The 23805-nt window shown below is 49.3% G+C and overlaps 1 protein-coding gene across 1 annotated transcript in view; it reads right to left on the bottom strand.

Moving 5' to 3' along the window:
* Positions 1-21080, bottom strand: part of Abcc4 (ATP binding cassette subfamily C member 4) — a 212631-nt gene extending 191551 nt beyond the window's left edge. The window contains exon 1 of the mRNA XM_021181507.2: positions 20646-21080. Within this exon, the coding sequence (XP_021037166.1) occupies positions 20646-20719 (74 nt within the window). The 5' untranslated portion in view covers positions 20720-21080. The remainder of the gene's footprint in view (positions 1-20645) is intronic.
* Between the last annotated feature and the right edge of the window lie 2725 nt (positions 21081-23805).

Raw genomic sequence — 23805 nt, forward strand, 5'->3', positions numbered from 1 at the left:
AGGCTGAGCAAGCCAGGGGAAGCAAGCCAGTAAAGAACATCTCTCCATGGCCTCTGCATCAGCTCCTGCTTCCTGACCTGCTTGAGTTCCAGTCCTGACTCCCTTGGTGATGAACATCAGTATAGAAGTGTAAGCCAAATAAAACCCTTTCCTCCCCAACTTGCTTCTTGGTCATGATGTTTGTGTAGGAATAGAAACCCTGACTAAGACAGCTGTGGATCAAGATGCAAGCTCTCAGCTACAGGAACAGGGATGGTCTGCCTGCCGCCATGCTCCCCACCATGGAACCACAAGCAGGAACCACAAACAAATTCTCTCCTCCTCTGCAAGTTGCTTCGGTCATTGGCTTTGCACGTTGTGTCTTGTCACAGCAACTGGGAAGTGACTAAGCCCGCTGGCTAGAGTGTCTGTCACATAAAGGATCACAACTGGTTCTCCATGTAGTGTTGGGGACTCAAGCTCAGAGCCTTGTTTGTGCATGACACGCAAGACCCTCTGCATTCCTCCAGACTCCCCTTTTAGATTTTAATGTCTCAGACCCCACGAGAGCATTTTTGACTCAGAGATTTTGGCCCCCAGCCTAGGCCACCCTATAATTCAGAATTATTTCTTTGGAAAGTGGAATCGAGCCTAGCGAAGAAGAGTACTTAGCTCTGTACGCTACGGATTAACTGTAAGTATGAAAAATTGCTGTGAGTGTCGTTGCACCTAAGTTTTCATTTAATGTTTATGATACCACCCTGCACTCTTAGGAGAAAAGACAAATGGCTAAATAGATAAGCGCCAATCTGAGTTCGGATTCTGGTCATTCTCTAGGCGGCACAGCTGAGCTTGCTTAAGCTCTGGAAGCAGGAGGCAGAGTCTGCCAGGCCCTCACCTGCTCTACAACAAAACTAAAGGCGCCGACCCCAACCGTCCTTACACCAGCTTAGAACATGACATCCATTCTCCATGCAGATCACCTGAACTTTCCTATAGCCAAGTACACCACCTCTCTGGCCTAGGCACTGTGGGAAACTTGTGGCCAGGACTCCAGACCTGGAATGAGTTTTGTTACCAACGCTCTGACAACCAGAAATAACTGTACTTCAAAATACAGGCTCTGGACAGGGTACTCTATGATACCCTGAGAACCCACTTACAGCCTAGCATTTCTAAAGGGGAGAGAGAATTACAAACCACAGGCTTTTCTGGTGGGCAGCCCTGTGTCAGTGAGGCAGAACTGAGGAAAATTCCATTTGAGCCAGTTCACGCTTTGAAGCATCAGGGCAGTTACAAACATACCAACCCTCAGCCAGAATAGCCACAGATTCGGAGAACAAAAAAACCCTTTGACCAGTCTCCCTCAGCCATCTACTAAAGGGTTTATGTGGTAGAAAATAAAGAGAAGAGGAAAAACTCTACAATGAACTTCGGGGCATTTTCTGAAATGGCTTTCCTTAAATTAACAACAACAACAACGATGACGATGCTCTTCTCCAATTTCACTGTAAAATATTCCACGGAGCCACAACTGCGCACAGAGTTGGAAAAATACTAAAGCAACTAAGGAAGACACAAACAGGGTCTGCCAGACAGAAGCAATGGAGTGAAGGCGACCTTGCAAACAGGGTATGCCAGGCAGAAGCAATGGAGTAAAGTAGACTTTGACTCACACATGGCCTGCCAGACAGAAGCAATGGAGTGAAGGAGACCCTTGCAAACAGGGTATGTCAGACAGAAGCAATGGAGTGAAGGAGACCCTGACTCATGCTTGGGCTGTCATCCCCAGGCCAGATTGCCTAGTCCCCACCATCCCACCACCAAACCCAGCTTTCTGAATACCATCTCCAAGCTAACCCAGAGGGAACTCTAGCCAGGCTTCTGGTCCAGTGTGCCTGTGCCTTACTGGAAAGAGGAGGAGGACACCACAGACACAGCCCCCCACCCACCTGAGACAAGAACTGTGGAAGACATTCCTAACCCACAAGTGACAGTACAGTACCACCTCCGCTGTGTCCCTTCAAGTTGGTCAAAGTCAGATGGGCAGTTACTCCTGACCCCTAGGGTTAGGGCCCTCAGCCACCCCACAGCCACAGCTCATGATAGCAAGTAGTCCTGCATCTCATTTCTTCTCCAGGAATCTGAAGGCAAGGCTCCGGGAAGCTGAGATCATAACAATTCATTGGAATTGACGCCTTAAGCATGTACTATGCGAAAGGCTCCTTCCAAGGGTTCTAGACCACAGATTATGGTCTCTATGCAACTCACATTCCAGGATACTGAAGATAGCCAGGCTCAGAAAGACAGGTTCTACACAGTAAACCAACAGGGAGCCACAAGGGGGTGGGGTGGGGAGATAGCTTAGACAGCAAGAGACAGGGCTCCTTAAATGATAAGTTGGGGGCCAGCGTGTCCCAATCAAAGGCAGCACAGAGAGCAGAAGCCCTGCATTCCACTGCATTCTCAGGAAGTCCTTACCAACCCACGTGTGCTGACTGTGTTGGGTAGAGAGCATTAAGCTGTCCCAAGGAAGGGAGAGAGCAGAGCTGGGATTAGCAAGGGGAATCAGGAAACATACCTGCAGGAAAACATCAACCATGACTTCCCTCGCCCTTCATCCAGGCTACAGGATGAACAGGAGGCTGAGACAAGATACTATTCCAGGGCCCTAACCAGCAGCTGACTGTGCGGGATGCAGATATTCACAGCCAACCACTGAACTGAGGTCAGGGACCCCTAGGGAAGAGTTAGGAGAAGGACTGAAGGAGATGGTAACCCCATAGGAAGAACAACAATATCAACCAACCCAGACCCCTGGAAGCTCCCAGGGACTAAGCCACCAATCACAGAGCACACATGGGCTGGCCTGAGACACTCTCCTTCCCCCACCCAACACCCTGCACATATGTGGCAGAGGACTGCATTTTCTGACCTCAGTGGGAGAGGATGCACCTAATCCTGTAGAGACATGATGCCCCAGGACGGGGGATGCGCCTCTCAGAGACAAAGGAGGCAGGGGAGGGATGAAGCACTATGGGACAGAGTACCGGGAAGGGGAGCAACGTCTGGAATGTAAATAAATAAAATTATTAATTAAAAAAATACTACTTCATGGTGGGTAGAGAGGTGACTTGGCTGTGATTCCCAGCACACACATGGCAACTCACACAGGGCTACACCTCCAGTTCCAGGGGATCTAATGTCCTCTTCTGGCTTCTACAGGCAATGCACATACATACCACATGTAGTGCACAGACATACATGTAGACAAAATACCCATACACATTTAAAGGCAACAACAACAAAACAAGATCCTAACTCAAATGAGAACATGACCAAGATGGAAGGACTGCTCAACTAGAGCAAACTCACCCCGAACCCCAGGCTCTCAGACACGGAGTTCCCACACACCAAAGGGAAGAAAATACCAAGTAAGAGTCTCTTCTGTCAAATGCTATAAAACTGGGTTTAGGACACGAGATTCAAGTCATTTTATCTCTCCTGCCTGGTTAAGACTTTTATGCAAATGTTTTACACACACACACACACACACAAACACACACGCTAAAGCCCTTATTCGAACAAAGGCTCTCTTTGGAGCAGCGCTCTTCCCTCCCCTTCCTTCATTACCTGTGTGCAGGTTTTTCAGACTACGCAGCTGAGAGGTTGGACCCCAGCCAAGGGGAAATGGCAGTCACAACCTGCATTACAATAAAATCTAAATACACTTATTGTCTGCCTTTGTTTGCCCTCCCAGGAACACTCTCTTGATCAAAAGGGCAGCTAGCCTTGTCTGGACACTTGCACTGGAGTGTGGTCTCCTTCTTTTTTGAACACAAACTTACTCCTAACATCGGAATTCACTGCCCAACTCTGCCTCCTGAGCAGACCCCAAGGCTTCAGGAGTCTCCCAGATCCAGTGTCTCATACTGCCCACCGCAGGACATAGGCAAGTGTTGGCACCAAACATGTCACCCCAACAGAACAGCCAGGTGGTTCAGCTAACTAAGAACACAGAGACCTGCGGACAACCTGGACACTTGGCAGTTCCCCTGAGTTTGGCTGAGCACTATGCTTGCCGGGCCTCTGGCCTCTAAAGCCAGCTGCTCACTTCTAACCACTGGCTAAACTCACCCCCTCCCACCCCCAACCCCCACCCCACCCCCTGGCTCCAGAAGACAGGACTACACATGGATGTCTTAGGTACCTGTCAACAACCCCACCACCACCCCCATGTTCCATTTGAACCTCACAACTGACCAATTCAGATGACTACTATAAACAGCCAGCCATTATCCTACATAAAAAAGCAATGGTTGTATTAGTTCATTTTTGAGGATACCTGCTCAAAAAGCAGTAAGTTGCCATTTATTGTTAACCCTGGTAAAGCATATATCAGATATCTACATTATCCCGTCTACAGGTCAGGATGCAAGCCCCAAAAGCCAAGGATTCTTGGCAAGGACACTCCCAAGTACACCTGGGTCACCTGGTAGGAGGGAGAGGATTTTTAACAGAGTAAGGGAAAGCTGGTCCACACCTTTAACCCCAGCAGTTAGGAAGTGACGGCAAAAAGATCAAGTCAAAGCCAGGCTCAGCTACATATCAAGCTCATGGCCAGCCTAGAAGACATAGAGAGGAGGAAAGGGGGAGGGAGGGAGGGAGGGAAGGAGGGAGGGAGGGAGTGGGAGGGAGGGAGGTTAGCTCTCATATCAGGTAACCATCCATTCCCATGGTCCTTGGATTTCATGGTCAATCAGGGCAGGATTGTCTTCCTCCTTTGTGGGGAAGGAGCAAGGGGAGAGAGGCTGTCGAGGTGACCACTTCCTTTTAAAAGGAGTAGTAATGGTTGGGGTATGGCTCCGTGGCAGGGTGCTCTGCCAGCATTCGGGAGTCTGTAGGTATAATTCCTAACACACACACACAGCATGAGCATCACATAAGAACACAAACCCACAGGAGACTCCGGTACAGAAAGCACTAACCCTTCCCCCTATCATCAAAACAGATGCCAAATCTCTAAGGAATCTGGCAACGGGTGAGGAATTGAGTTTGGCTGTTTGTGCATTGTGGTGTGTATGCTTCAGGAACTGCACTTTGGGGGGACCTGGGGCAGGCAAGCACATCTTGTACACAGTAAACCACCACATCCCACAGGAAGCTGTTCCCTGACTGTACAGACTGTGCATGAAGCCCACTCATAAGCACGTCTCTCTCCCAGCCTTGGACTTGGAGCTGCTGCAGCTGGGAACTGGGCACCCCACCCATCCCTTTTGTTCAGGTTGCGGCTGGTAGCACCTCACCCTCTGTGCCACAGCGCACGGTGTCCTCAGCTGGAGACAGAAGACTGCTGTCCGTGGCAAACCACTAACCAGGTTACGGGTGGCACTCTCCCTTCCCTTAGGAAAGCTGTCTGCAAGGTCTGCATCCCTTACAGATCTCAGAAGCCACTCCCGCAGGGTAAGACACCTCTGACTTTGGAGTAAAGGTGACCCACAACCTAAAGCCCAGACAGCCTCAACGGGCACGGGTTTTTGTGGATGTTGGAACACGGGGTCAATTTGCTGGGTGTGAAGGAAGGAAAAATGATTTGTTTGTTTGTTTGCTTGTTTGTTTATATGAGTACACTGTAGCTATACAGATGGTTGTGAGCCTTCATTTGGTTGTTGGGGATTGAATTTAGGACCTCTGCTCTCTCTGGTCAACTCCACTCGCTCAGTCCCCCCTGCTCCCTCTGGCCCAGAGATTTATTTATTATTATACTTAAGTACATTGTAGCTGTCTTCTGACACACCAGAAGAGGGTGTCAGATCTCATTACTGGTGGTTGTGAGCCACCATGTGGTTGCTGGGAATTGAACTCAGGACCTTCAGCAGAAGCAGTCAGTGCTCTTAACCTCTGAGCCATCTCGCCAGCCTGAAGGGAGGAAGGAAGAAAGAAAGAAAAAAAGCGTACAGAGACAGGAGACGCCTGTGTCAGAGAAGGCCTACGGAAGTAAGGCCCAGGGAGGAAGTCTGGGCTGAACTTGCCCACTGCCAGTGCCAGTTCCTGGGGAGCTACAGGACGCACAGGGCCAAGCTGCTTCTTGCCTAAGACTCCAAACTACTCCTCAGGAAGGACACTGCAGGCACCACACTTGCTACTGGGATCCTTAAAATTTTCATTCAAGTTCAGCTTTCTCTTCCCTTGAAATGCTTACCAGGAAATGGATCTACGTACCCGAGAGAGAAGAAATGAAATGCACACTGAGTGTTTTTCTGGAGACCCTAAAAGAGTTGCATCTGGCAGCCTTCCACAGAGACTCACAATGGCTTCAGGGTCATCTAAAGTTGGCCAGTCAAGGTTTGAAGGGACCATCAAAAAACCATCATGGCTGCCGGCCTTCCCTGAATCCTGATAAAGTTCAGTGCTAGCTGACACTTAAGCACCGTGTTTTGCCCTTAAAAGAAGTCAATTCCCAGAAATCAAAGGCCATTAACTCCCTCTCCCATGCCCCTAAGCTAGCTGCTCTGTGGGAAATCCCTTCCGGCTGCACCTTATCCTTCCTGGAAGGGACTCTTAGAAAATGAAACTCCTCCTCACAAGTAAGGAATCCCTCCCAAGGAGCAGAGAGGCTGAGGCTGCTTTGTGGAATTTCCCTTCAAAAGCCTTCATCTTACTAGCTGGACAGTTGGCAGCAGAAGTGGCCAGCCATCCACCCGAGAGAGGGAAGAAGAGAGATCCTGATTTGGCTTAACCCAAGGGACTAATCTTGCCTTTACAAACTTTCAGGAAAAACAAGTACTGTGTTATATACTTAAAGGAGCAGAGGACAGAGGATTTGGAGGCAGCCAAAGAGCACAATGGAGCCCTCTCTCTCTCTCTCTCTCTCTCTCTCTCTCTCTCTCTCTCTCTCTCTCTCTCTTTCTTTCGTCACTGCTAATATCGGATCCCCCAAGGACTTGGCTGGGGTTTTCCCCAAAGCAAACCAGTCTGGGGCATTTGCATGTTGAAGAGAAACTGCCTGGAAGAACACAAAAAAGCATACACCGGACAGCCTCCTGCCAAAGACACAGGACACGCCCCACAGGCGCCGGGGGACCAGGACCAACAATAACAGTGACCCAAGTTCAAAAGCTATAATTTGCTTAGAACACTGAGACTGCTTGTCCAGAGACGTAGCATGCTTTCCTGCTTCAGTTTAATCCACAACAGCGTCCTGAAGGGTGGATGGGAGTCGGTTCCACATCGGAAGACATTCTGGAATTACAGCTGAACCTGACTCGTGAACTCTGAAGGGAAAGGGAAGAGAAGCTGTGTTGGTGAGAGCTGCCGAGACAGAGGGAGAATCTCGGGCAAGCTCAGCGGACAGCGGGCAGGTCAGAACAACAGCCCCAGCTAAGGACAACGGGACACTTCATGTGTCTGTGGCTTCTGGGAGGCATGTGGATTCCATTCATCTGCCCTGGCTACTGTGAACTACAGTCCAAGTGGCTGCAAACGAAGAGAGAATTACTCCCTCCCAGTTGTAGAAGCTGGAAAAGCAAGAAGAAGGTGGCATCTGAGCTGGTTTCTTCAGAGGCCTCTACTTCCTGTTAGGTGTGGTCCCCCCCCCCCACCACCACCCCTGCACTCCCACCCCAACCCAGCATCTTGACGTGATCCTCTCTGATTCCCGGCATCCAAATAAATGTCCACGGTATGGAGTGTCCACAAATACAAAGAGGAAATCTGGACACTAACCTTGAGTTAAAGTTTATCCCAATCAGACAATTCACTCTTAATTACTACCTATTTTAGAGATCTTATCTCAAAGTACAATCACAGTCTACAATACGAGGGGGCTAGGCATTCAACTTAATGGGTTCTGGGAGTCCCCTGTCCCACAGAATAACAAGCGGCAAGGGAGACGGAGCCAGGTCTATGGAGGAGGAGGGAGCAGACTCCGTGGATAGAAGACGGGAAGACAGGTGACCAGGGGTCCTCAGAGGCACCTTCTCACAGCAGAGGGGCCTGCTTGGTGTCGCTATGGTCCATCATGGTCCCTAAACCAGTTAAATAGGTCTCCACCGTGACGGGCGGCTTTGTTGCTTTTTAGTGGCTAGCGAGAGGCTATCAGTGTGGCACAGGTGTGACAGTCTCGTCCTTTGGAAGTTCCACCTGTTAGCATGTGCGTAAAGCAAGTGCTGTGCAGCAGAGAGGAAAATACGGAAAATAATTGATTAATTATGTGGCATTTTGTAAGGTGTGTGTGTGTGTGTGTATGTGTGTGTGTGTGTGTGCATGATTCTACCAAGTGCTTATTTAATGCCCAGCTGTGAGGTCATCAAAGCAGGTTGTGACTCAGTTGGAGGCCCTCATTGCCGCCACAAGGGCAGCCATTTTTAGTTAAGAGGAGAGGGCGTGGGGGGCGGGGAGGGACTGAGGGAAAAGAGCAGATGAAGGAAAGCTTTCTCTTTTTTAAAAACATGTATTCATTTAAAATAAATCTTATGTGGTGGGAGTGGAGGTCAAAGAGCAACCTCAAGAGTCAGTTCTCTCTCTCCATGGCGGGTCCTGGACACCATGTGGGGATCTGTTGTTGTTGTTGTTGTTATTTTTTGTTTTGTTTTAGTGATTGTTTTTGTTTGGGTATTGTTTTGTTTTGAGACAAAAATCTTGTGCCTCCAGGTGCTGGAATTGTAAGCATGCCCCACACCTGCTTTGCTTCTGTGAAACTTTCAGAACGGTATCAAAGCTCTCAGTGCACTGCCTTCTGCGGCTCCTCAACGTTCCGGGTGTGCAGCAATCTCCTGGGAGACGGACCACAGTCTGGGGCCCCACACCCAGAGCCCAGCTCCCCCACCAGCCTTACAGCCTCAGCATCTGCCCGCCTTTCCTGTGCCAGAAGTTCTCTGAGAGCCATCGCTGAGGAGCCTATACCTCCAGGTCCAATATAATAGCCCTAATTACATGGGACCACAGCAGAGACCGACAGTGGTGTGCTCAACGCTGAAAGAGACGCTCCGATCCCCCTCCCTTAATTTCAAAATGCTCTGATCTTGAGGACAAGGGACTTACTTCTTCACAGCCCCGCTAAGTGGCTACATCCTCTCCATGGTCTGAGGCCTTTTCCAGGCTGGGTCTTAAGAGAACCCGCCCACTACTCCTGGTCACCCTCCCTCGGACATCTCTCACCAAGAGCAAGCTTTCCGGTGTTTGTGTCCACTTTTCCTCTATCAGGCCAGCAAGTGTCCAGGGTCTGCCCCACATCTCATGCAGACAAGCAGTAGATTAGATTCACTTCAAGATCTCCAGGTCTGGGAGAGTTGGGTCTTGCTCTGCTGCAGTTTGGCTGTGACCCCGGGCAAAGGTCTTAACATCTCCAGCGTCGTGAGCATTAACCTCTGACTTGGCACTGGGGTAATGGACATTGTTATGAAAGAGGTGAGCCAGCTCAGACCCTGCTGGCACCACAGGTGGCTCACTCGCTCTGCTGCAACTCAGTTTTCCCTTTGGGTTAGTACGCTGGGGTAAGGGGGTGGTTAAACCTGGACACCACGATGCACTTCAGCAGAGGAGGCTGGGCCTGAGCGGACTGTTGCTCACAGTCTGCTTCACCCTGGAAAAGAGCAGTATTCACCACTCCAAAGGCTGGTGGTAGAGGTTACTATGTAAATATTTAGAAGACGCTTACATAGCCCCTACCTAAAATGTGGTTCCCCTGGACAGTGGGATTTCATCCAGCTAAAAAAAGACAAAATAAATCATGAAGTTTTCGGGAAAATGGATGGGTCTGACTATATTTTATTTAGGTATCCCAGACCCAGAAAGAAAAATACATTGCTTTAGTTTGCTTCTGTTACTTTAACTAAATACTATGACCGAAAGCAACTTGGGGGAGAAAAGGTTTGATTCGGCGTACAGGTTAGAGTCCAGCATGGAGGGACATCAAGACAAGAGTGTCCTAGGGCAACACTGGAGGGACACTGCTTACAGGTTTGCTCAGTTTCCTTTCTTATTACAACCCAGGCCCACCTGCCTAGGGACAGTACCGCCCACAGCGGGCTGGGCCCCCACGCCCTCAACTACTGTAAAGGAAATGTCCCACAGGCATGCCTCCTGGCCAACCAGATGAGGGCAATTCCTCACTTGAGATTCCCTCCTTCCAGGTGAGTCAGGTTGACACGTGATGCCAACTGTAATGCACACATGAATGCAGATCCCAGCTTTACATCTTTCTATATGTGCACGTGTAGGATAGAGTGTGAGCAGAGGCCCAAACCTAGAAAGAGGACTATGAGATGGAGGGAAAGGTCTGGGGAGGGTAACGTGGAAATGGGACAGCAGGGAACAGAGACAAGGCGGGGACAAGGAGGCACAGAGAGAGGTATGGATGGGTGAATATGACTAATGACACTTATTGTCAATGTTGATTTAAAAAATAGAAGTAGGAACTCAACAAATAAATAGCTAAAGGAGGGGGGGAAGGGACTGAAAGAAAAAGGTAAGTTAAACAGCTCCTACCAATAGTGAGCTCTACGCAAGGAAAAGGAAACAGACACCAGCTTCCCCAAACGCAGCCCCCGACTGGGCAGGTCCACAAGACTGAGTAAGACAGGGCGTGGGCATCTCCAGCCGCATTTCAGCAGTGACAGTAAGAGGCAGGAGCCCTGGACACAGAGCCTGTGCACTGAAGGAATGGTCAGCAAAGGTTGGGAGTGACTGGGAAACCTCACAGCCACTCCTAGGAGCTACAGGATCAGACAGGGCATGCTACCTGGGGCTCATGCCACTGAGCACATCAAATCTCAATGGAGATGGTATCAGAAGCCTCAAGGCTGACTGTGTAAAGATAAGGCCTGAGGTGTGAAGGGGAAGATGGATCACTCAGGGAACAGCTGCAGTCGAGAGGTGGCGATGGACTATGGGCTAGTCCTGCATTCAGACAACAGGGAGGCGTGGTTGCCAGGTGCCAGGTGCGACTCAGCTTGAGGAAGCAGGAAGTTGCCCAGCAGAAGTCAAATGGTGGAGACCGGCTCACTTTACAGCCGGCCCGGAATGGAGTAGGTGTTGGGTTGCCATGATGCCAGCTCTAGACTGGTTTTCCTTCTCCCTCTGTTACCTCAGCCAAGCCCACGGATGGCGATACCACGCGGAAGGTAACCACACGTCTGGGAATGCCTGCCCCCAGAGACACAACCACAGGGGTCTCCCCGATCTCGGTAACTTAAAATCCAGTCAAGTTGACAGTGAAGGTTAGGTATATTCTCACAAAGAGTTTTCCACAAGAGTCTTCCGGCGTGGTCCCGTAATTGTCCGGGAGAACTCTGTGTCTCCTAGCTCGGGTTTGGCACATGACACCATCGAGCTCCTCGCGCCTACGGACAGGGAGCAGCCATTCTAAATCCAAACAGCCCAGATTAAAACTAAAATAATCCTTGGCGATTGCCGACACAGCACAGGATAGGTAAGTGGCTCAACTGCGTACTGAGAGATAAACGAGGGAACACTAGTCTCTGACCCCAGAGAGTTAATCTCTACATAGGAGGTATTTTCTTGGTAGGTCTCAAAGATTCCAAAAAAGGCTCCGTCACCTGAGGCAGTTAAGAGGATTCATACAATGCCACCTGCCACCTGGCAAGCCTCCGTGTTGTATGAATGCAGGAGGGGCCTGGTTGTGACAGATGGGTTGGTCCATTGCCACCTCTTGACTGAGGATCTAGGTCAGTGGTGGAGGGCTTGTCTAGAATGCACAAGGCCCTGGGTTCAAATCACAGCACCACATCAAAGCGGAAAAGGAAGTTAATTTTGCAGCAATCCTTCCTACGCACCTGCACGTACTCTACCAGGCTGACACCTGTTAGGACGGCAGGGTCGGTCTTACAATGGAAAACCCGGAAGGTCCAACAGAGCGCCTCCAAATACCCTTGGCGTCTAGAGGCCAAGCATACCAGCTTAAACAGGAAATCGGCTCCCTTCTGTTATTTAAAACAGGACAAAGAGCTGGGCTGGAGATGTACACAAAGGTAGGCAGATCCAGTGAATTCAAGGTCAGTCTGATCTCCACAGTGAGGGAGTTCCGGGATAGCCAGGGCTGTGCTCAGAGACCCACTAGTGAGAATGAAGGAATGAATGAATGAATAAAAATAAATAAATAAGTAAATAAATAGATCTCACTTGAATTTTTTTCTTTAGATTTATTTATTATTATATGTAAGTACTCTGTAGCTGTCTTCAGACGCACCAGAAGAGGGCGTCAGACCTTATTACGGACGGTTGTGAGCCACCATGTGGTATTGGAATTTGAACTCAGGACCTTTGGAAGAGCAGTCAGTGCTCTTAACCGCTGAGCCATCTCTCCAGCCCTCTCACTTGAATTCTAATATATACATTTTAAAAGAATGAAACAAACAAACAAACAAAAAACAACCAGGGCAGGAGAGATGGCCCAGCAGTGGGGAGTCTGTGCTGCTCACGCAGAGGACAGGAATTGAGGGGCCCAGCAGGAATCCACACCCCTGGCTTCTCAGGCACCAGCACTCACGTGCACATTATCTATTCACAGAAGCACATAAGTACACATAATTTAAAAAAAGAAAAAATGCAGGGTGTTGGTGGTGCACACCTTTAATCCCAGAACTCCGGAGGCAGAGGCAAGTGAATCTCTAAGAGTTTGATTCCGGCCTGGTCTTCACAGTGAGTTCCAGGACAGCCACAGCTACATAGAGAAACCCTGTCTCAAGAAACAAAAACAAAAACACACTAACAAAAATAATAATTTAAAAAAAACAAATCTTTTAACACATAAACGTCAAACAGGATGCACGCCTTGCATACAGTCTTGTGCACACGGGCTGGCTGGTGAAGAGTCCTTGAAGAGGCGACATTAACAGGGCTGGCCAGTTAGATCCCAGTCACATCCTGACTGACACTCCATAAAGACCTACAGACTAAGAGCCATGTATTCAATGAGCAATTTTATGCTCGTTTTACATAAGAAAATTTATATATTTTTGCATAGCTGGCACTTCCTCTCCACCAAGCTCCCTCCAACTTTGGTCTCTATCCATTTACTGCGACCGTCACGTAGAAATAGGAATACAGGCTGAGGGTATGATCACAGAAACACAGATTCCAGTGCATGCTCTCCGGTTAGTAACCCGACTCAGCTCCTAGCTTCATCTTGCCCACCGGATGTTTCCTGGTCTCTCTAGCCTCCCTTTCCTCACTGTGTGTAGGAGCCATTCTCCACAAAATGTTCCTATAAGGATCAAATAGCCCACCATCCCCAAGACCCCCGCCCCCCCACTGCCACCTACTGAGCAACACAGGGCTAAGCTCTGCGCAGCCACAGTCCCCACACCTTGAGGTAGGCAAGTCCTGGGAGAGTGGGAACTGAGATGGAATGGGGGGTGAGGGTGACTCAGAGAAGCTCACTGACTCAGGGGAGGCTGTAGCCTGTGGTTCTTGGCTTTTGCTGTCCATCAGAAACCGAAGGAGCCTTTTAAAATTATTTTACACCTAAGTGATACTTCCCAAAATTAGGATTCAAACTAGCCTGGGGATGTGCTAGCCTTGGGTTTTTCTTCAGTTTTCTTTTGTTATGGTTGGTTTTGGCTACCCAGGAAGTTCAGCCTCAGAGCGGACTGCCAGTGTCAACTAGAAAGAACTTAATGGGGGGCTGGAGCTGCAGTTTGGTACAGAGCGTGCCATTAGCTTATGTGAAGCCCTCGGTTCAATCCTATTGCCACCAAAACGTTAAAGGAAATGTAGCAACAGGCTGGTAGCCTTCAGAGAAATAATTTCCACCTGCTGGGCGTAGAAGTAGACCTTGGTAATACCACAAGGTAGCTCGAGGCCAGCCTGGGCAGATAAGACCCTATCTCAAAAACCTAGACAAGAAGAAATAATTTCCATCAGTAGACAATGGAAGAAAACAATCTGAGGATCTGAAACCCAACACCAACAACCAGCCTCTATTTGTACAAAGTAAATCCTGCCAACACGCCAACCACTTTCCTCATAGGGAATGACCAACCAGGAGACCCGATACCTCTGGACTCCCACGGGGCAGGTGATGTGATCTCTCCTGACACTTGTGGAAAATGTAATCTCCCCTACAGTGCTGGCAAGTGGCTTGTCACACCTTGGGGGACATTCTCCAAACCTGTTCCTTTCTAGTCAGTCCTCCAACTAAAACCTTTGAATGGCAGCAACAAGCTGCTCAGCTCTGATATCAATGCGATGAACAAAAACAGAGATGAAGCAGGATATTATGTGAGGACAAACCCTGTAGACTGAGCAGCCAGTGAACTGTTCCACAGATCTGCACACTCTGCTAACCATGCCCTCTGACCGTTCCTCCTTCGCCACCTCACTCAGCAGCATCTCCATCCTGCCCTCGGAGACACCCTGGAACCTCTTCCTGTTGGGTCCTGAAATAAATCTGGCATCAGACCTCCCGGCTCAATGATCAAAAATAAGAGGATGACATGTACAAATAAGACGAGTCCTTCGCTGCAAGAGAGACTGCGCGCAGCAGAGCCTGGAGGACGCACCGTGTACGCTCTGCAGAAAGTGACTGGCAGAGCCTGCTCTAAGCCACAGCTTAACTGTGGGTCACAGCCCCATCTGGAGTCACAGAACTGAATGTGAATTATGGTTTGTTCTTCAGAGCAACGGGAGGAGGCAGGGGAGGTTTTTTGAGCAGGATGACCCCAGTTTGTTTTACAGTGATTTTCCTTCCATCTAAATTTTAAAAAGAAAAGACTAAAGCCACAGCCAGGCTTGAGGAGTTTCACTGAGGATCCCCAACAACATTTGGTGAGCGTGTGAATGAATCGGTGGATGCACAGGCATGCCTAAAGTCCAACCGTAGAATCTGATGCCAGAGGTTATGGTTTAAACAAGGATGACCGGAGAGTTTATGCCTTAATAACTAGACAGATGATGGTGCTAACAACCAAAGAGCAATTCAACCTTACAGATGGACGGGAGGGGTCCTAGTCAGGGTTTCTACTGCTGTGATAAAACATGAAACTTGGAGAGGAAGGGCTGTGTTTAGTTTATGCTTCCACATCTCTGTTCAGGGCTGAAGAAGTCAGGACAGAAACTAATACAGGGCAGGAACCTGGAGGCAGAGGCTGATGCAGAGGCCATCAGGGAATGCTGCTTACTGGCTTGCTCAGTCTGCTTTCTTATAGAACCCGGGACCATCAGCCTAGGAATAGCAGCACCCACAATGGGCTGGGCTCTCCCCTGCCCATCACTAATGAAGAAAATGCCCTATAGGCTAGCCCACAGCCTGACCTTAATCTCCATTAAGGTCATTTTCTCTACTGGGACTCCCTCGTCTCTGATGACTACAACATGTGTCAGTCAGGTTGACATAAAACAAGCCAGCACAGGAGGAAACATGCTGAAGATGAACACACATGTGAAAAACATACTCATTCACTAACAACCAAGAGGCCTGCGTGATCAAGTCAGCACACGCGCGCGCACGCGCACACACACACGCACACACACACATTCATCCAGCCAGCCAACGTTTCTACCAACCCAGCAGAGCCCAGCAGGCAGACAGATACTGAGCGAGCGCCTCTGTTTTCGATGGGGCACACCTATGACATGTTTTGATGATCCAGATAGCATCTCAGCTGTGACACACCCACCCCCCAAGCTACGAGGTTCCTGAGGCATTTCCCAACCCCTCCGGACCTCAATCTGTCTCCCCTAAAGAAGGGTGATAATGTCTGCCTGAGAGATTGAGAGTTAAACTTCTGGCAGATAACAAACTGAATGGAACAAAATGTATAATGTGCTAGTGATCACCATTCTTAAAGCTCAAGGTCCTCCGAGGATATGAGAAGCAGTAGCCAGCAAAAGAGATCCCCAGGACCCACCCAGACTCACTAGGGCCAGAGTTTCTGAGGACTCACAGCGGGGACACCACAAGAGACCCATGATCTACAGTTTCAAAACCATGTCCGAGACCATTACTGAGGCAGGTAAATATGACATTTACTACCCAGGCATGAAACTCCCACCCTGATGACTTCTGCATCCTGCGGTTTTCTTGTGTTACGGCGCACTGTGAAGATTTCTTTAAAAGGTTAATCTTTAAGTGAGTCTGAAACTTTCCTTTCTACTCTGGTGGGCAGGAGGGGTTTTGTTTGTTTGTTTGTTTGTTTGTTTGTTCATTCCAGAAACCTGGCACTCTGCCTAATACCAGCAAGGCCATGAGATGGCTCAGCAGATAAAGGTGCTTGCCACCAAGTCTGATGACTTCCGTGAGGTTCAACCCCAGACTCACTGAGCAGACAGAGAGATTTCCTCTGACTTCCACACAGGTACCATAGCAGGAGTGTGTGTGTGTGTGTGTGTGTGTGTGTGTGTGTGTGTGTGTGTGTGTGTTTGTTATGGGTTGTAGGTTGAGTTGTGCATATGTGTAGTATGTGTCCATGTATATGTGTACGTGTGTTGTATATGAGGGAATGTTGTCTGTGTGTGCTACTGAGTGTATGGGGGGGTTCAAATATATGTGTGTGCATGTGCATATGTGTGGTAGTGTGAGTGTATGCTCATGGGTGTATGAGTGTTTTTATACTCATGTGTGTATGTTTGTGTGCTCATATGTGTATATGTGTATTTCTGCATGTGTGTGTTTGTACATATGTGTGTAATGTATGTGTGTGGTGGGGGAGTGTGCAAGTGTGATAATAAAAATACTCAAAATATGGTACCACAATGCCTCTGGTTAAAATTAAACACTACCAAGCAAGATATAGTTCACACCTATAATCCTAGTACTCAAGACAGTGAGCTGGGAGAGTTCTCTACCCAAAGCTTGGGCTAAAGAATGACCCTGTCTCACAGAATAAAATGAATAAATAAATACTGGGCACTTCTGTGCTGTGATGGAGCGCCCCTCAGCCAACCTTCCTAAGCCATCTGCATTTCTACCCTCAAGTCATAGCTGTTCTCAGCCCAGTCCCCAGAGTCTGTCCTGTCACATGGCTTTGCAGCACGACATCTCTGAGCAGAGACACTGCCAGCTATAGAACAAGGACTTAACTACTCTCTGGGGCCAGATGCGTCAGTCCCCTGGAGTCCCTCGACACTGGCACCCTGGGAAAGCACCTCTCTGGTTACCTTCCATCTGCTGCTGCAATCCCAAGACCTCCTGGATAGGAGGAGGCCTGGCCTAGGAATACAGAGGACACCCACAGGCCTTCCTGGACGTTGGTGACAACACCAGGGGGCAGCAGGGAGAAGGACACCCTTGGAAGAGACTGGGGCTTGGACATTCTCATAGCCAGCTAGACACAGTATTCCATTCATTCATTCATTCATCCATTCATTCATTTGTTTGTTTCCAGGCAGGTTTTCTCTGTGTAATAACCCTGGTTTTCCTGGAGCTCTCTCTATAGACCAGGCTGGACTCCAACTCACAGACATCCACCTGCCTCTAACTCCAGGGTACTAGAACTAAAGATGTGCAGTCAGCCACAGCCTGGCTGGACACAGTATTTCACAAGTTATACAATTTGTTTCTAATGACCGTATGACAAACTGCTCAATAAACAGTGGTAAGAAAATGTGCTGTGTTGAAAACAAAACAAAACAAAACTGGTGCCTATTTTACATCAGCTGCAAAAAAGAAACCCTAGCATCCTTTGTCATTAACACAATAGCTAAAAAAATATGCACAGGGAATCTAGATGATCCTGGGAGGGAGAGAGAGAGCTCTGGATGGGGCTGGAGGTATGGGCAGTGGTAGTGTGCATGTTTAATCTATACAGTGCCTTACTCCAATCCCCAACACCAACAGCCTGAGAAAGGGGAGGGGGACACCAAAAGATATGGCCATGGACACATACTATGTAACTGTAAATGCACTGTGTTCAGCAACAGCAAAAGGCCTGGAAAATTACACTCAGAAAATATCATGTCTTAAAGGCAACAGTGTAAAGTCCACCATATCAGCTAAAGGATCCATGACAGATTACAGTTTTACTTAATGTCAGTGTGCTCCTGCCAACGTGTGCACTGAAAGAACACATGCGTGCAAGAGACAGCCACAACACCAGCAGGTGTCCTAGGCTGATAGACTGCCCACGACCAAACTGTATTACAATTTCACCCAAATCCTAGAGAGGCATACTGCATGGGCTGTGATCATCTGGCTGGGCAACTACCAACTCAAGAGTCTAGAAAACAGACACAGAGTGGGCGGAAAAACAAACGCCCCACAAAGAAAGTAAAAAATCCGGGCTTGCTCTATAAGGCAGGCGACTGCAGGAGGGAACTCTCTTGGCCTTCCCGTCTGCAGCAAGACAGCTGCAAGAGAGAGAGAGAGAAATGACACACTGGGTAAGCAGGCCACGGGTGACTTCACCAAGTCACAGCCCTCCTGCAAACTGTAACACTGGAAAGCCAAGGCTAACAGGAGGTGTGCCATAGTGCAGTAGGCCAGCCTCAGCCTTCATCAGCATCACTCGGGCCCCTGTGAAAAGCATGTACCCCCATGCTTCTGACTGTGCTGGGTCAGTCTGCAGGGACACTGGAGATCCTGCGTCTTCTGATAAGCTCCCAGGTGATGCTGATGCTGCCCTTCTGACTGTCCTGCTGTGAGAGCTGATACCATGGTGACCAAAGATGCTTCACGCGCATCCTCAGCGACAGGAATTGTAATAGCATCCTTGAGAAACTCGACCTGTAAGAAGGGGAGCAATCCTTCTTCATGCATGGGAGGACCAACTGCAAAGTACAGTGGCTCCTGAGAGCCAGGTTTGGATCCCGCTGGACGCCAGTAGCTTTGCCATCCTAGACAGGTTAGTCAAAGTACCTCAGCTTGAGCCCCTTCACAAGGGATAAACTAGAGGCAATAGCTAATTTCTCACCAACTGGGAAGTGGAAATGGGACTCACCCCAGATAGCAATGTAAAATAATTACCCTTTTTTTTATTTTAAAGTCTATCTATAAGCCTTACTGTAACACAATGTAGACCAGGCTGGCCTCGAACTCAGGGGTCCACCTGCCTCTGCCTACTCAGTGCTGGTATTGACAGCTAAAAGGCTATGACACCACACTCAGTTATTCCGTACATCGTTTAAGACCGTGTATTGACAGATGTGGTGGCTCATACCTATAATCCCAGCACTGTGGAAACCGAGGCTGTAAGGAGGATTGCTGTGCATTTGAGGACTTCCAGACCAGCCCATGCTACAGGGTGAGGCTGTCTCAAGCAAACAAACAACAACCGATTGTGCCTTGCTACCTTATCCTAGCTGGTCTCAGCTCCATAGCTGCTCAAGTCATCCTCCCACCTTAGCCTTCCAAGAGACTGGGACTGGAGGTCTGTGCCACCCACACCGAGCTCTCGCTTCACCTCCATTCTAAAAGTCCGCTCACAGGAAAATCATCAGGAGTTCTGTGTATTGCCAAAAGCTCAGGAGACCAAGACAGCCCACCCGCTTTGAGTTATTTTTTTTTTTAATTCATTTCACCACATTCCTTCTTCCCGCAAGCTCCTCTTGGCCGAGTGTCCAAAATCGGATCCTGCACACACTGCATCAGCAATTAAAAACATTAGTAAATGACTCTGAAACTCCCTAGGTCTTCCCATTTTAAAAAGGTAACATTAGAACGTGAGAAAGATGAAATGGCGGAGGTCAAGGAATAAAAACTATTCTAGTTAGCCAAGCGTGTGTTAGCCAGCCCAGGCTACTAGGTGGAAAACTACTTAGGAATGCATTTATCTAAACCTCTTCACCTGTTTCCTACAAAAAGAGGAGCGGGGCGGGGACCAGATCAGGGAACCCATCAGTGGTTTTAGGCATGGAAACCTTGACTCCCGTCTCTGAACACATCTTGGTAAGACCCCCCAACAGGCTTCCGAAACTCATTCCCAAGAGGGATATGGCCATCAAAGGCAGAAATGAAAAGTCCATCTAACAGGGGAAAATGTACTCCACTAAGGCTGCATTTCAGTCAAGAGGAAAACGTCATTGTTGATCTTGCTCAAGAGTAGTGTCCCCATTCGTAACTAAATAAAACATCGTAATAAAATGACCTTTTAATTCACAGCCATACTTAGGTACTAGGACACACACAGAGGGGCTAGAAAGAGAGACAGGATCCTAGAAGTTAAACTTCCTTACACACCACACACACACACACACACACACACACACACACACACACACACTGGCAATCAATGGACCTGAAAGATGTCTGGTAAGGTGTTTCAGTAGAGCTTGGCGTTCGCCCAGGACTCTAACTTCAGCTGCTTTTAGATAAGCCCATCTGTTCACTGCTGCTTAAAGAGAAATAAAGAGGTGCAGTTTGGGTGAGGGAGTTGTGCAAGCCCTGAGCCGGGATGGGAAGCGTGGGCATACAGAGCCCACCCTCCAGGGCACCCCCGCACCTCCCATGGATCCCCACGCTTTCGGGTGGGCGCCACCTGCGTCTGCCACCGGTCCCCGCGTGCCCCTCCTGGAGGAGAGCGGCACGGGCGTGGGGTGCGGGCGGGGACCGCAGGCCGCGTGGCGCACGCGCGAGAAGGAGCCCGGAGTGTGAGGCTGTGCAGGAAACGCATCCTCCGACAGTCAGGGACCGGCGCTGAGCATCGGACACGCGGCTAAGCCGACGCGGAGCATCTCGTGGACGGAGGAACGGGCCCGGACCAGGCACTCACCAGAAGAACACGCGCGAGCAGAGGTTGGCGTCCTGCAGCGGGTTGGGTTTCACCTCGGTGTGCACCGGCAGCATCTCGCCCGCAGTGCGCGCGGCCGGGCGGCGGCTCCGGGAAGCGCGGGTGAGGATGCTGGAGCTCCGGCCGCCGCGCCGGTCAGCTCGGCTGGAGCCTCGCAGGCAAGCAGCGGCTTCCGGGAACCAAGCGCCGGCCCGCCCTGACCCCGCCTCTCGGGGCTCCTCGGGGCGCCCGCTACGCGCTGTCGCCGCCGCCTCCTGGAGCCTGGGAGCGGCGTGTCTCGTGAGAGCGCAGGGGCACGGCCGCTGGGGAAACCACAGAGACCAACCGCGCGCAGGTGACCGGGGGCGGCTCGGAGAACGCGGAGCCGGGCCGGGGAGCCGCACGTGCTTGAGACCGGTTGCAAACTTTGCCGAAGTTTAAGATCAGCACCCAAGCACCACCCTGAAGGTGGCGGGGGCGGTACCGGCTGTGCCCGCCCCCGCGCTCGGAAACGCCCCCTAGGCTGTGCGCTCCTGGAGATCTGGTGAAAGCCGCCGGGCTTTGCCTGCCGTCCCCTGGCATGCTGCCCTCATCAGGACCAAATAGGGTGCTGTGGGAGATTGTTCCACCTGCAGGCCAAGAGCCGGACCTGGAACAACAGCGAGGTTTATCAGATTGCCTTTGCAGACCTTAAAGCCTTGAAGACCGTCAGGCCACCCGATATTAGGACACAAGGATTTTGGGAGATGAATAGAATGCTACCATTTCGGACGGCTTCTTGACCTTTCCTACATTGCTTGGCATGGCGGACCTGTGTAAGCAGTTGGCTGTCCTCTTAGATTAGGTAAGGGAAACCAGATAATACGCTGCCTGGCATGTTTCTTTCACCGAGCCCTGAGAGGCTCCCAGAGGATCCATGGCAAAGGGAACCGATGTTACAGGACACCTTGCTGTGCCTTTCTATAAGCCTACTCTGCTTCTAATTTACTTTTCGAAATGGTTATTACTATTTTACTGAATAAATTCAGACTCAAAAGATCTAGCTTGTCCGAGATCTTAAGGTTAGTGATGATGAAATCTGACTTGTACTCAAGTTGGCATGAGATGTGCCAGGGTGCCCCGACACAGTGAGGAAGGTATGGGTCCTGGCTCTTGGACTAGTGTTCACAAGCCCAGGGTTCTGGCGTGGCCGTGTTAACTGCCTCTGCTGCTTTGGTTCACTTCAGTGCTGGGTAAGGAAAGAAGAGCGGTTTCGAATTCATGGCCCTAGTGACAATTTCACCGGTCCTTTTGCTGTGACAAAATACTCTGACCAGAAGCAGCTTGGGTAGGAAAGAGTTTATATCAGGCTTACACTTGCAGGTAATAAACAGCCCATCTCGGAGAGAAGTCGGGCCAGGAGCTGAAGCTACAACAACCCTGTTGGCCTGTTGGTGCTGACTCCAGCCTGCATGCAGTGGGCTGGGCCCTCATGTCATCTCCAATGGGTCATTCTCTCACAGCTGCCATCAGCCAAGCCCATCTGGGCAGTTCTTTACTTGAAGTTCCTGATTTTCTGGTGACTCTAGGTTGTGTCTGGTTGACAATAAAAAAAAAAAAAAAAAAAAGCCGGGCATGGTGGCGCATGCTTTTAATCCCAGCACTCGGGAGGCAGAGGCAGGCGGATTTTCGAGTTCGAGGTCGGCCTAGTCTACAAAGTGAGTTCCAGGACAGTCAGAGCTATACAGAGAAACCCTATCTCAAAAAACCAAAAATAAATAAATAAATAAATAAATAAAAATAAAAGTCAACTAACTCAGCTTTCTTTGGTCATTTCCCATATGCGTTTATTTAAGTGTATAACGATAGTTTGTGCAGAGAGTCTTGGTGTAAAAAAGCAGTTGTTTAGAGGTCAAGTCCTATGTGGTGCCCACAGCTTTAATCCCAGTAGTTTGGAAGTGGAGACAAGAGAAACAACAACTCCAGGCCATCTTTGATGGGACAGAGAGTTCCTCGCCAGCCGGACATACATGAGAGGCCCTGTCTCAGGGAGCAAAAATAAATCAGTATAGATAAAGTAATTAGCCAGACAGCAGCCCTCGAAGTCCGAGGCAGGCAGAGATGAAGTTCGAGATCGGTGGGGTACCTACGGAGTTCTAGGTTTAACTGGATGCATGCAGAGACTGTTTCAGAGAGAAGAATTGAAACAGGGTCTCATGTGTCCCAGGGTAGCCGCTTAACTCCAGAAACCAATAACCAAGGATGGCCTTGACCCCTGATCTCTCCCTTCATCTGCCCCCCAGGTGCTGGGATCATGCCCGTTATAAATGTGTTTTTGAGCTGGGAGGACATCCCAGTAGGTAGACTGTTTGCTTTACAAGCACAATGGGCCAAATTCCTCCCACTCTCCAAAAGGCAGGCATGGTGGCACTCATTCCCTCATGGGAAGGAAGGCAAGGATTCCTGAGGCCCTTACTCTAATTCACAAGTTCCAGTGCAATTAGAAATCCTGTTTCAAACAAAGCATAGAAAGTAGATAGTATTTGAGTAGCAACAAACTTACACACACACACACACACACACACAATTATACAGATATATAATAGGTAGATATAAAATCCCAGCTACTCAGGAGGCTGAGGCAACGGAAGAATATCTTGAGTTAAGAACTCTAGGACCAACCTGAACAAACCTGTGTTTTGAAAATTAATTAATTAATTAATTAATTAAAACTCAGGAACATAAATTAGCAATATGTTGATGGTTTTGAACTGAATGAAGTTTGAGATATGGCATGTTGGGGCATTCCATGCATGTTTTCAGACTTCCCACTGCGGGAAGGGAAGTGTTTCCATTGGAACGCAGAGCTGACCTTCCAGTGGCCTCCTTCTCTATGGTTTCTCAGATAAGGCATACATAGAAATCAACAGGCCTTACCTAAAGGCCTTACCTAATTTCTGGTGCTCTTTAAAATGTCCTGCATTGTCTAGCCCAGGTGTTTGTCTGCCAGTTCTACTTCAAAGCCTGAAAGTTAGTTTGCGAAGTTAGAAATCTAGTGACTTGCCTTGTGTCTGCCCCATCCCCTGTGACAGGGGACCCTGTTGGGACTGCGATTTGGAGGCTCCAAGCCACCAAGGAGCTTAGTCCCTTCAGTGTCTACGGAGTAGCATGCTGGCTTTTCATT

The sequence above is a fragment of the Mus caroli genome, chromosome 14 (assembly GCF_900094665.2).
Source record: "Mus caroli chromosome 14, CAROLI_EIJ_v1.1, whole genome shotgun sequence".
In the NCBI taxonomy this organism is placed as follows: Eukaryota; Metazoa; Chordata; class Mammalia; order Rodentia; family Muridae; genus Mus; species Mus caroli.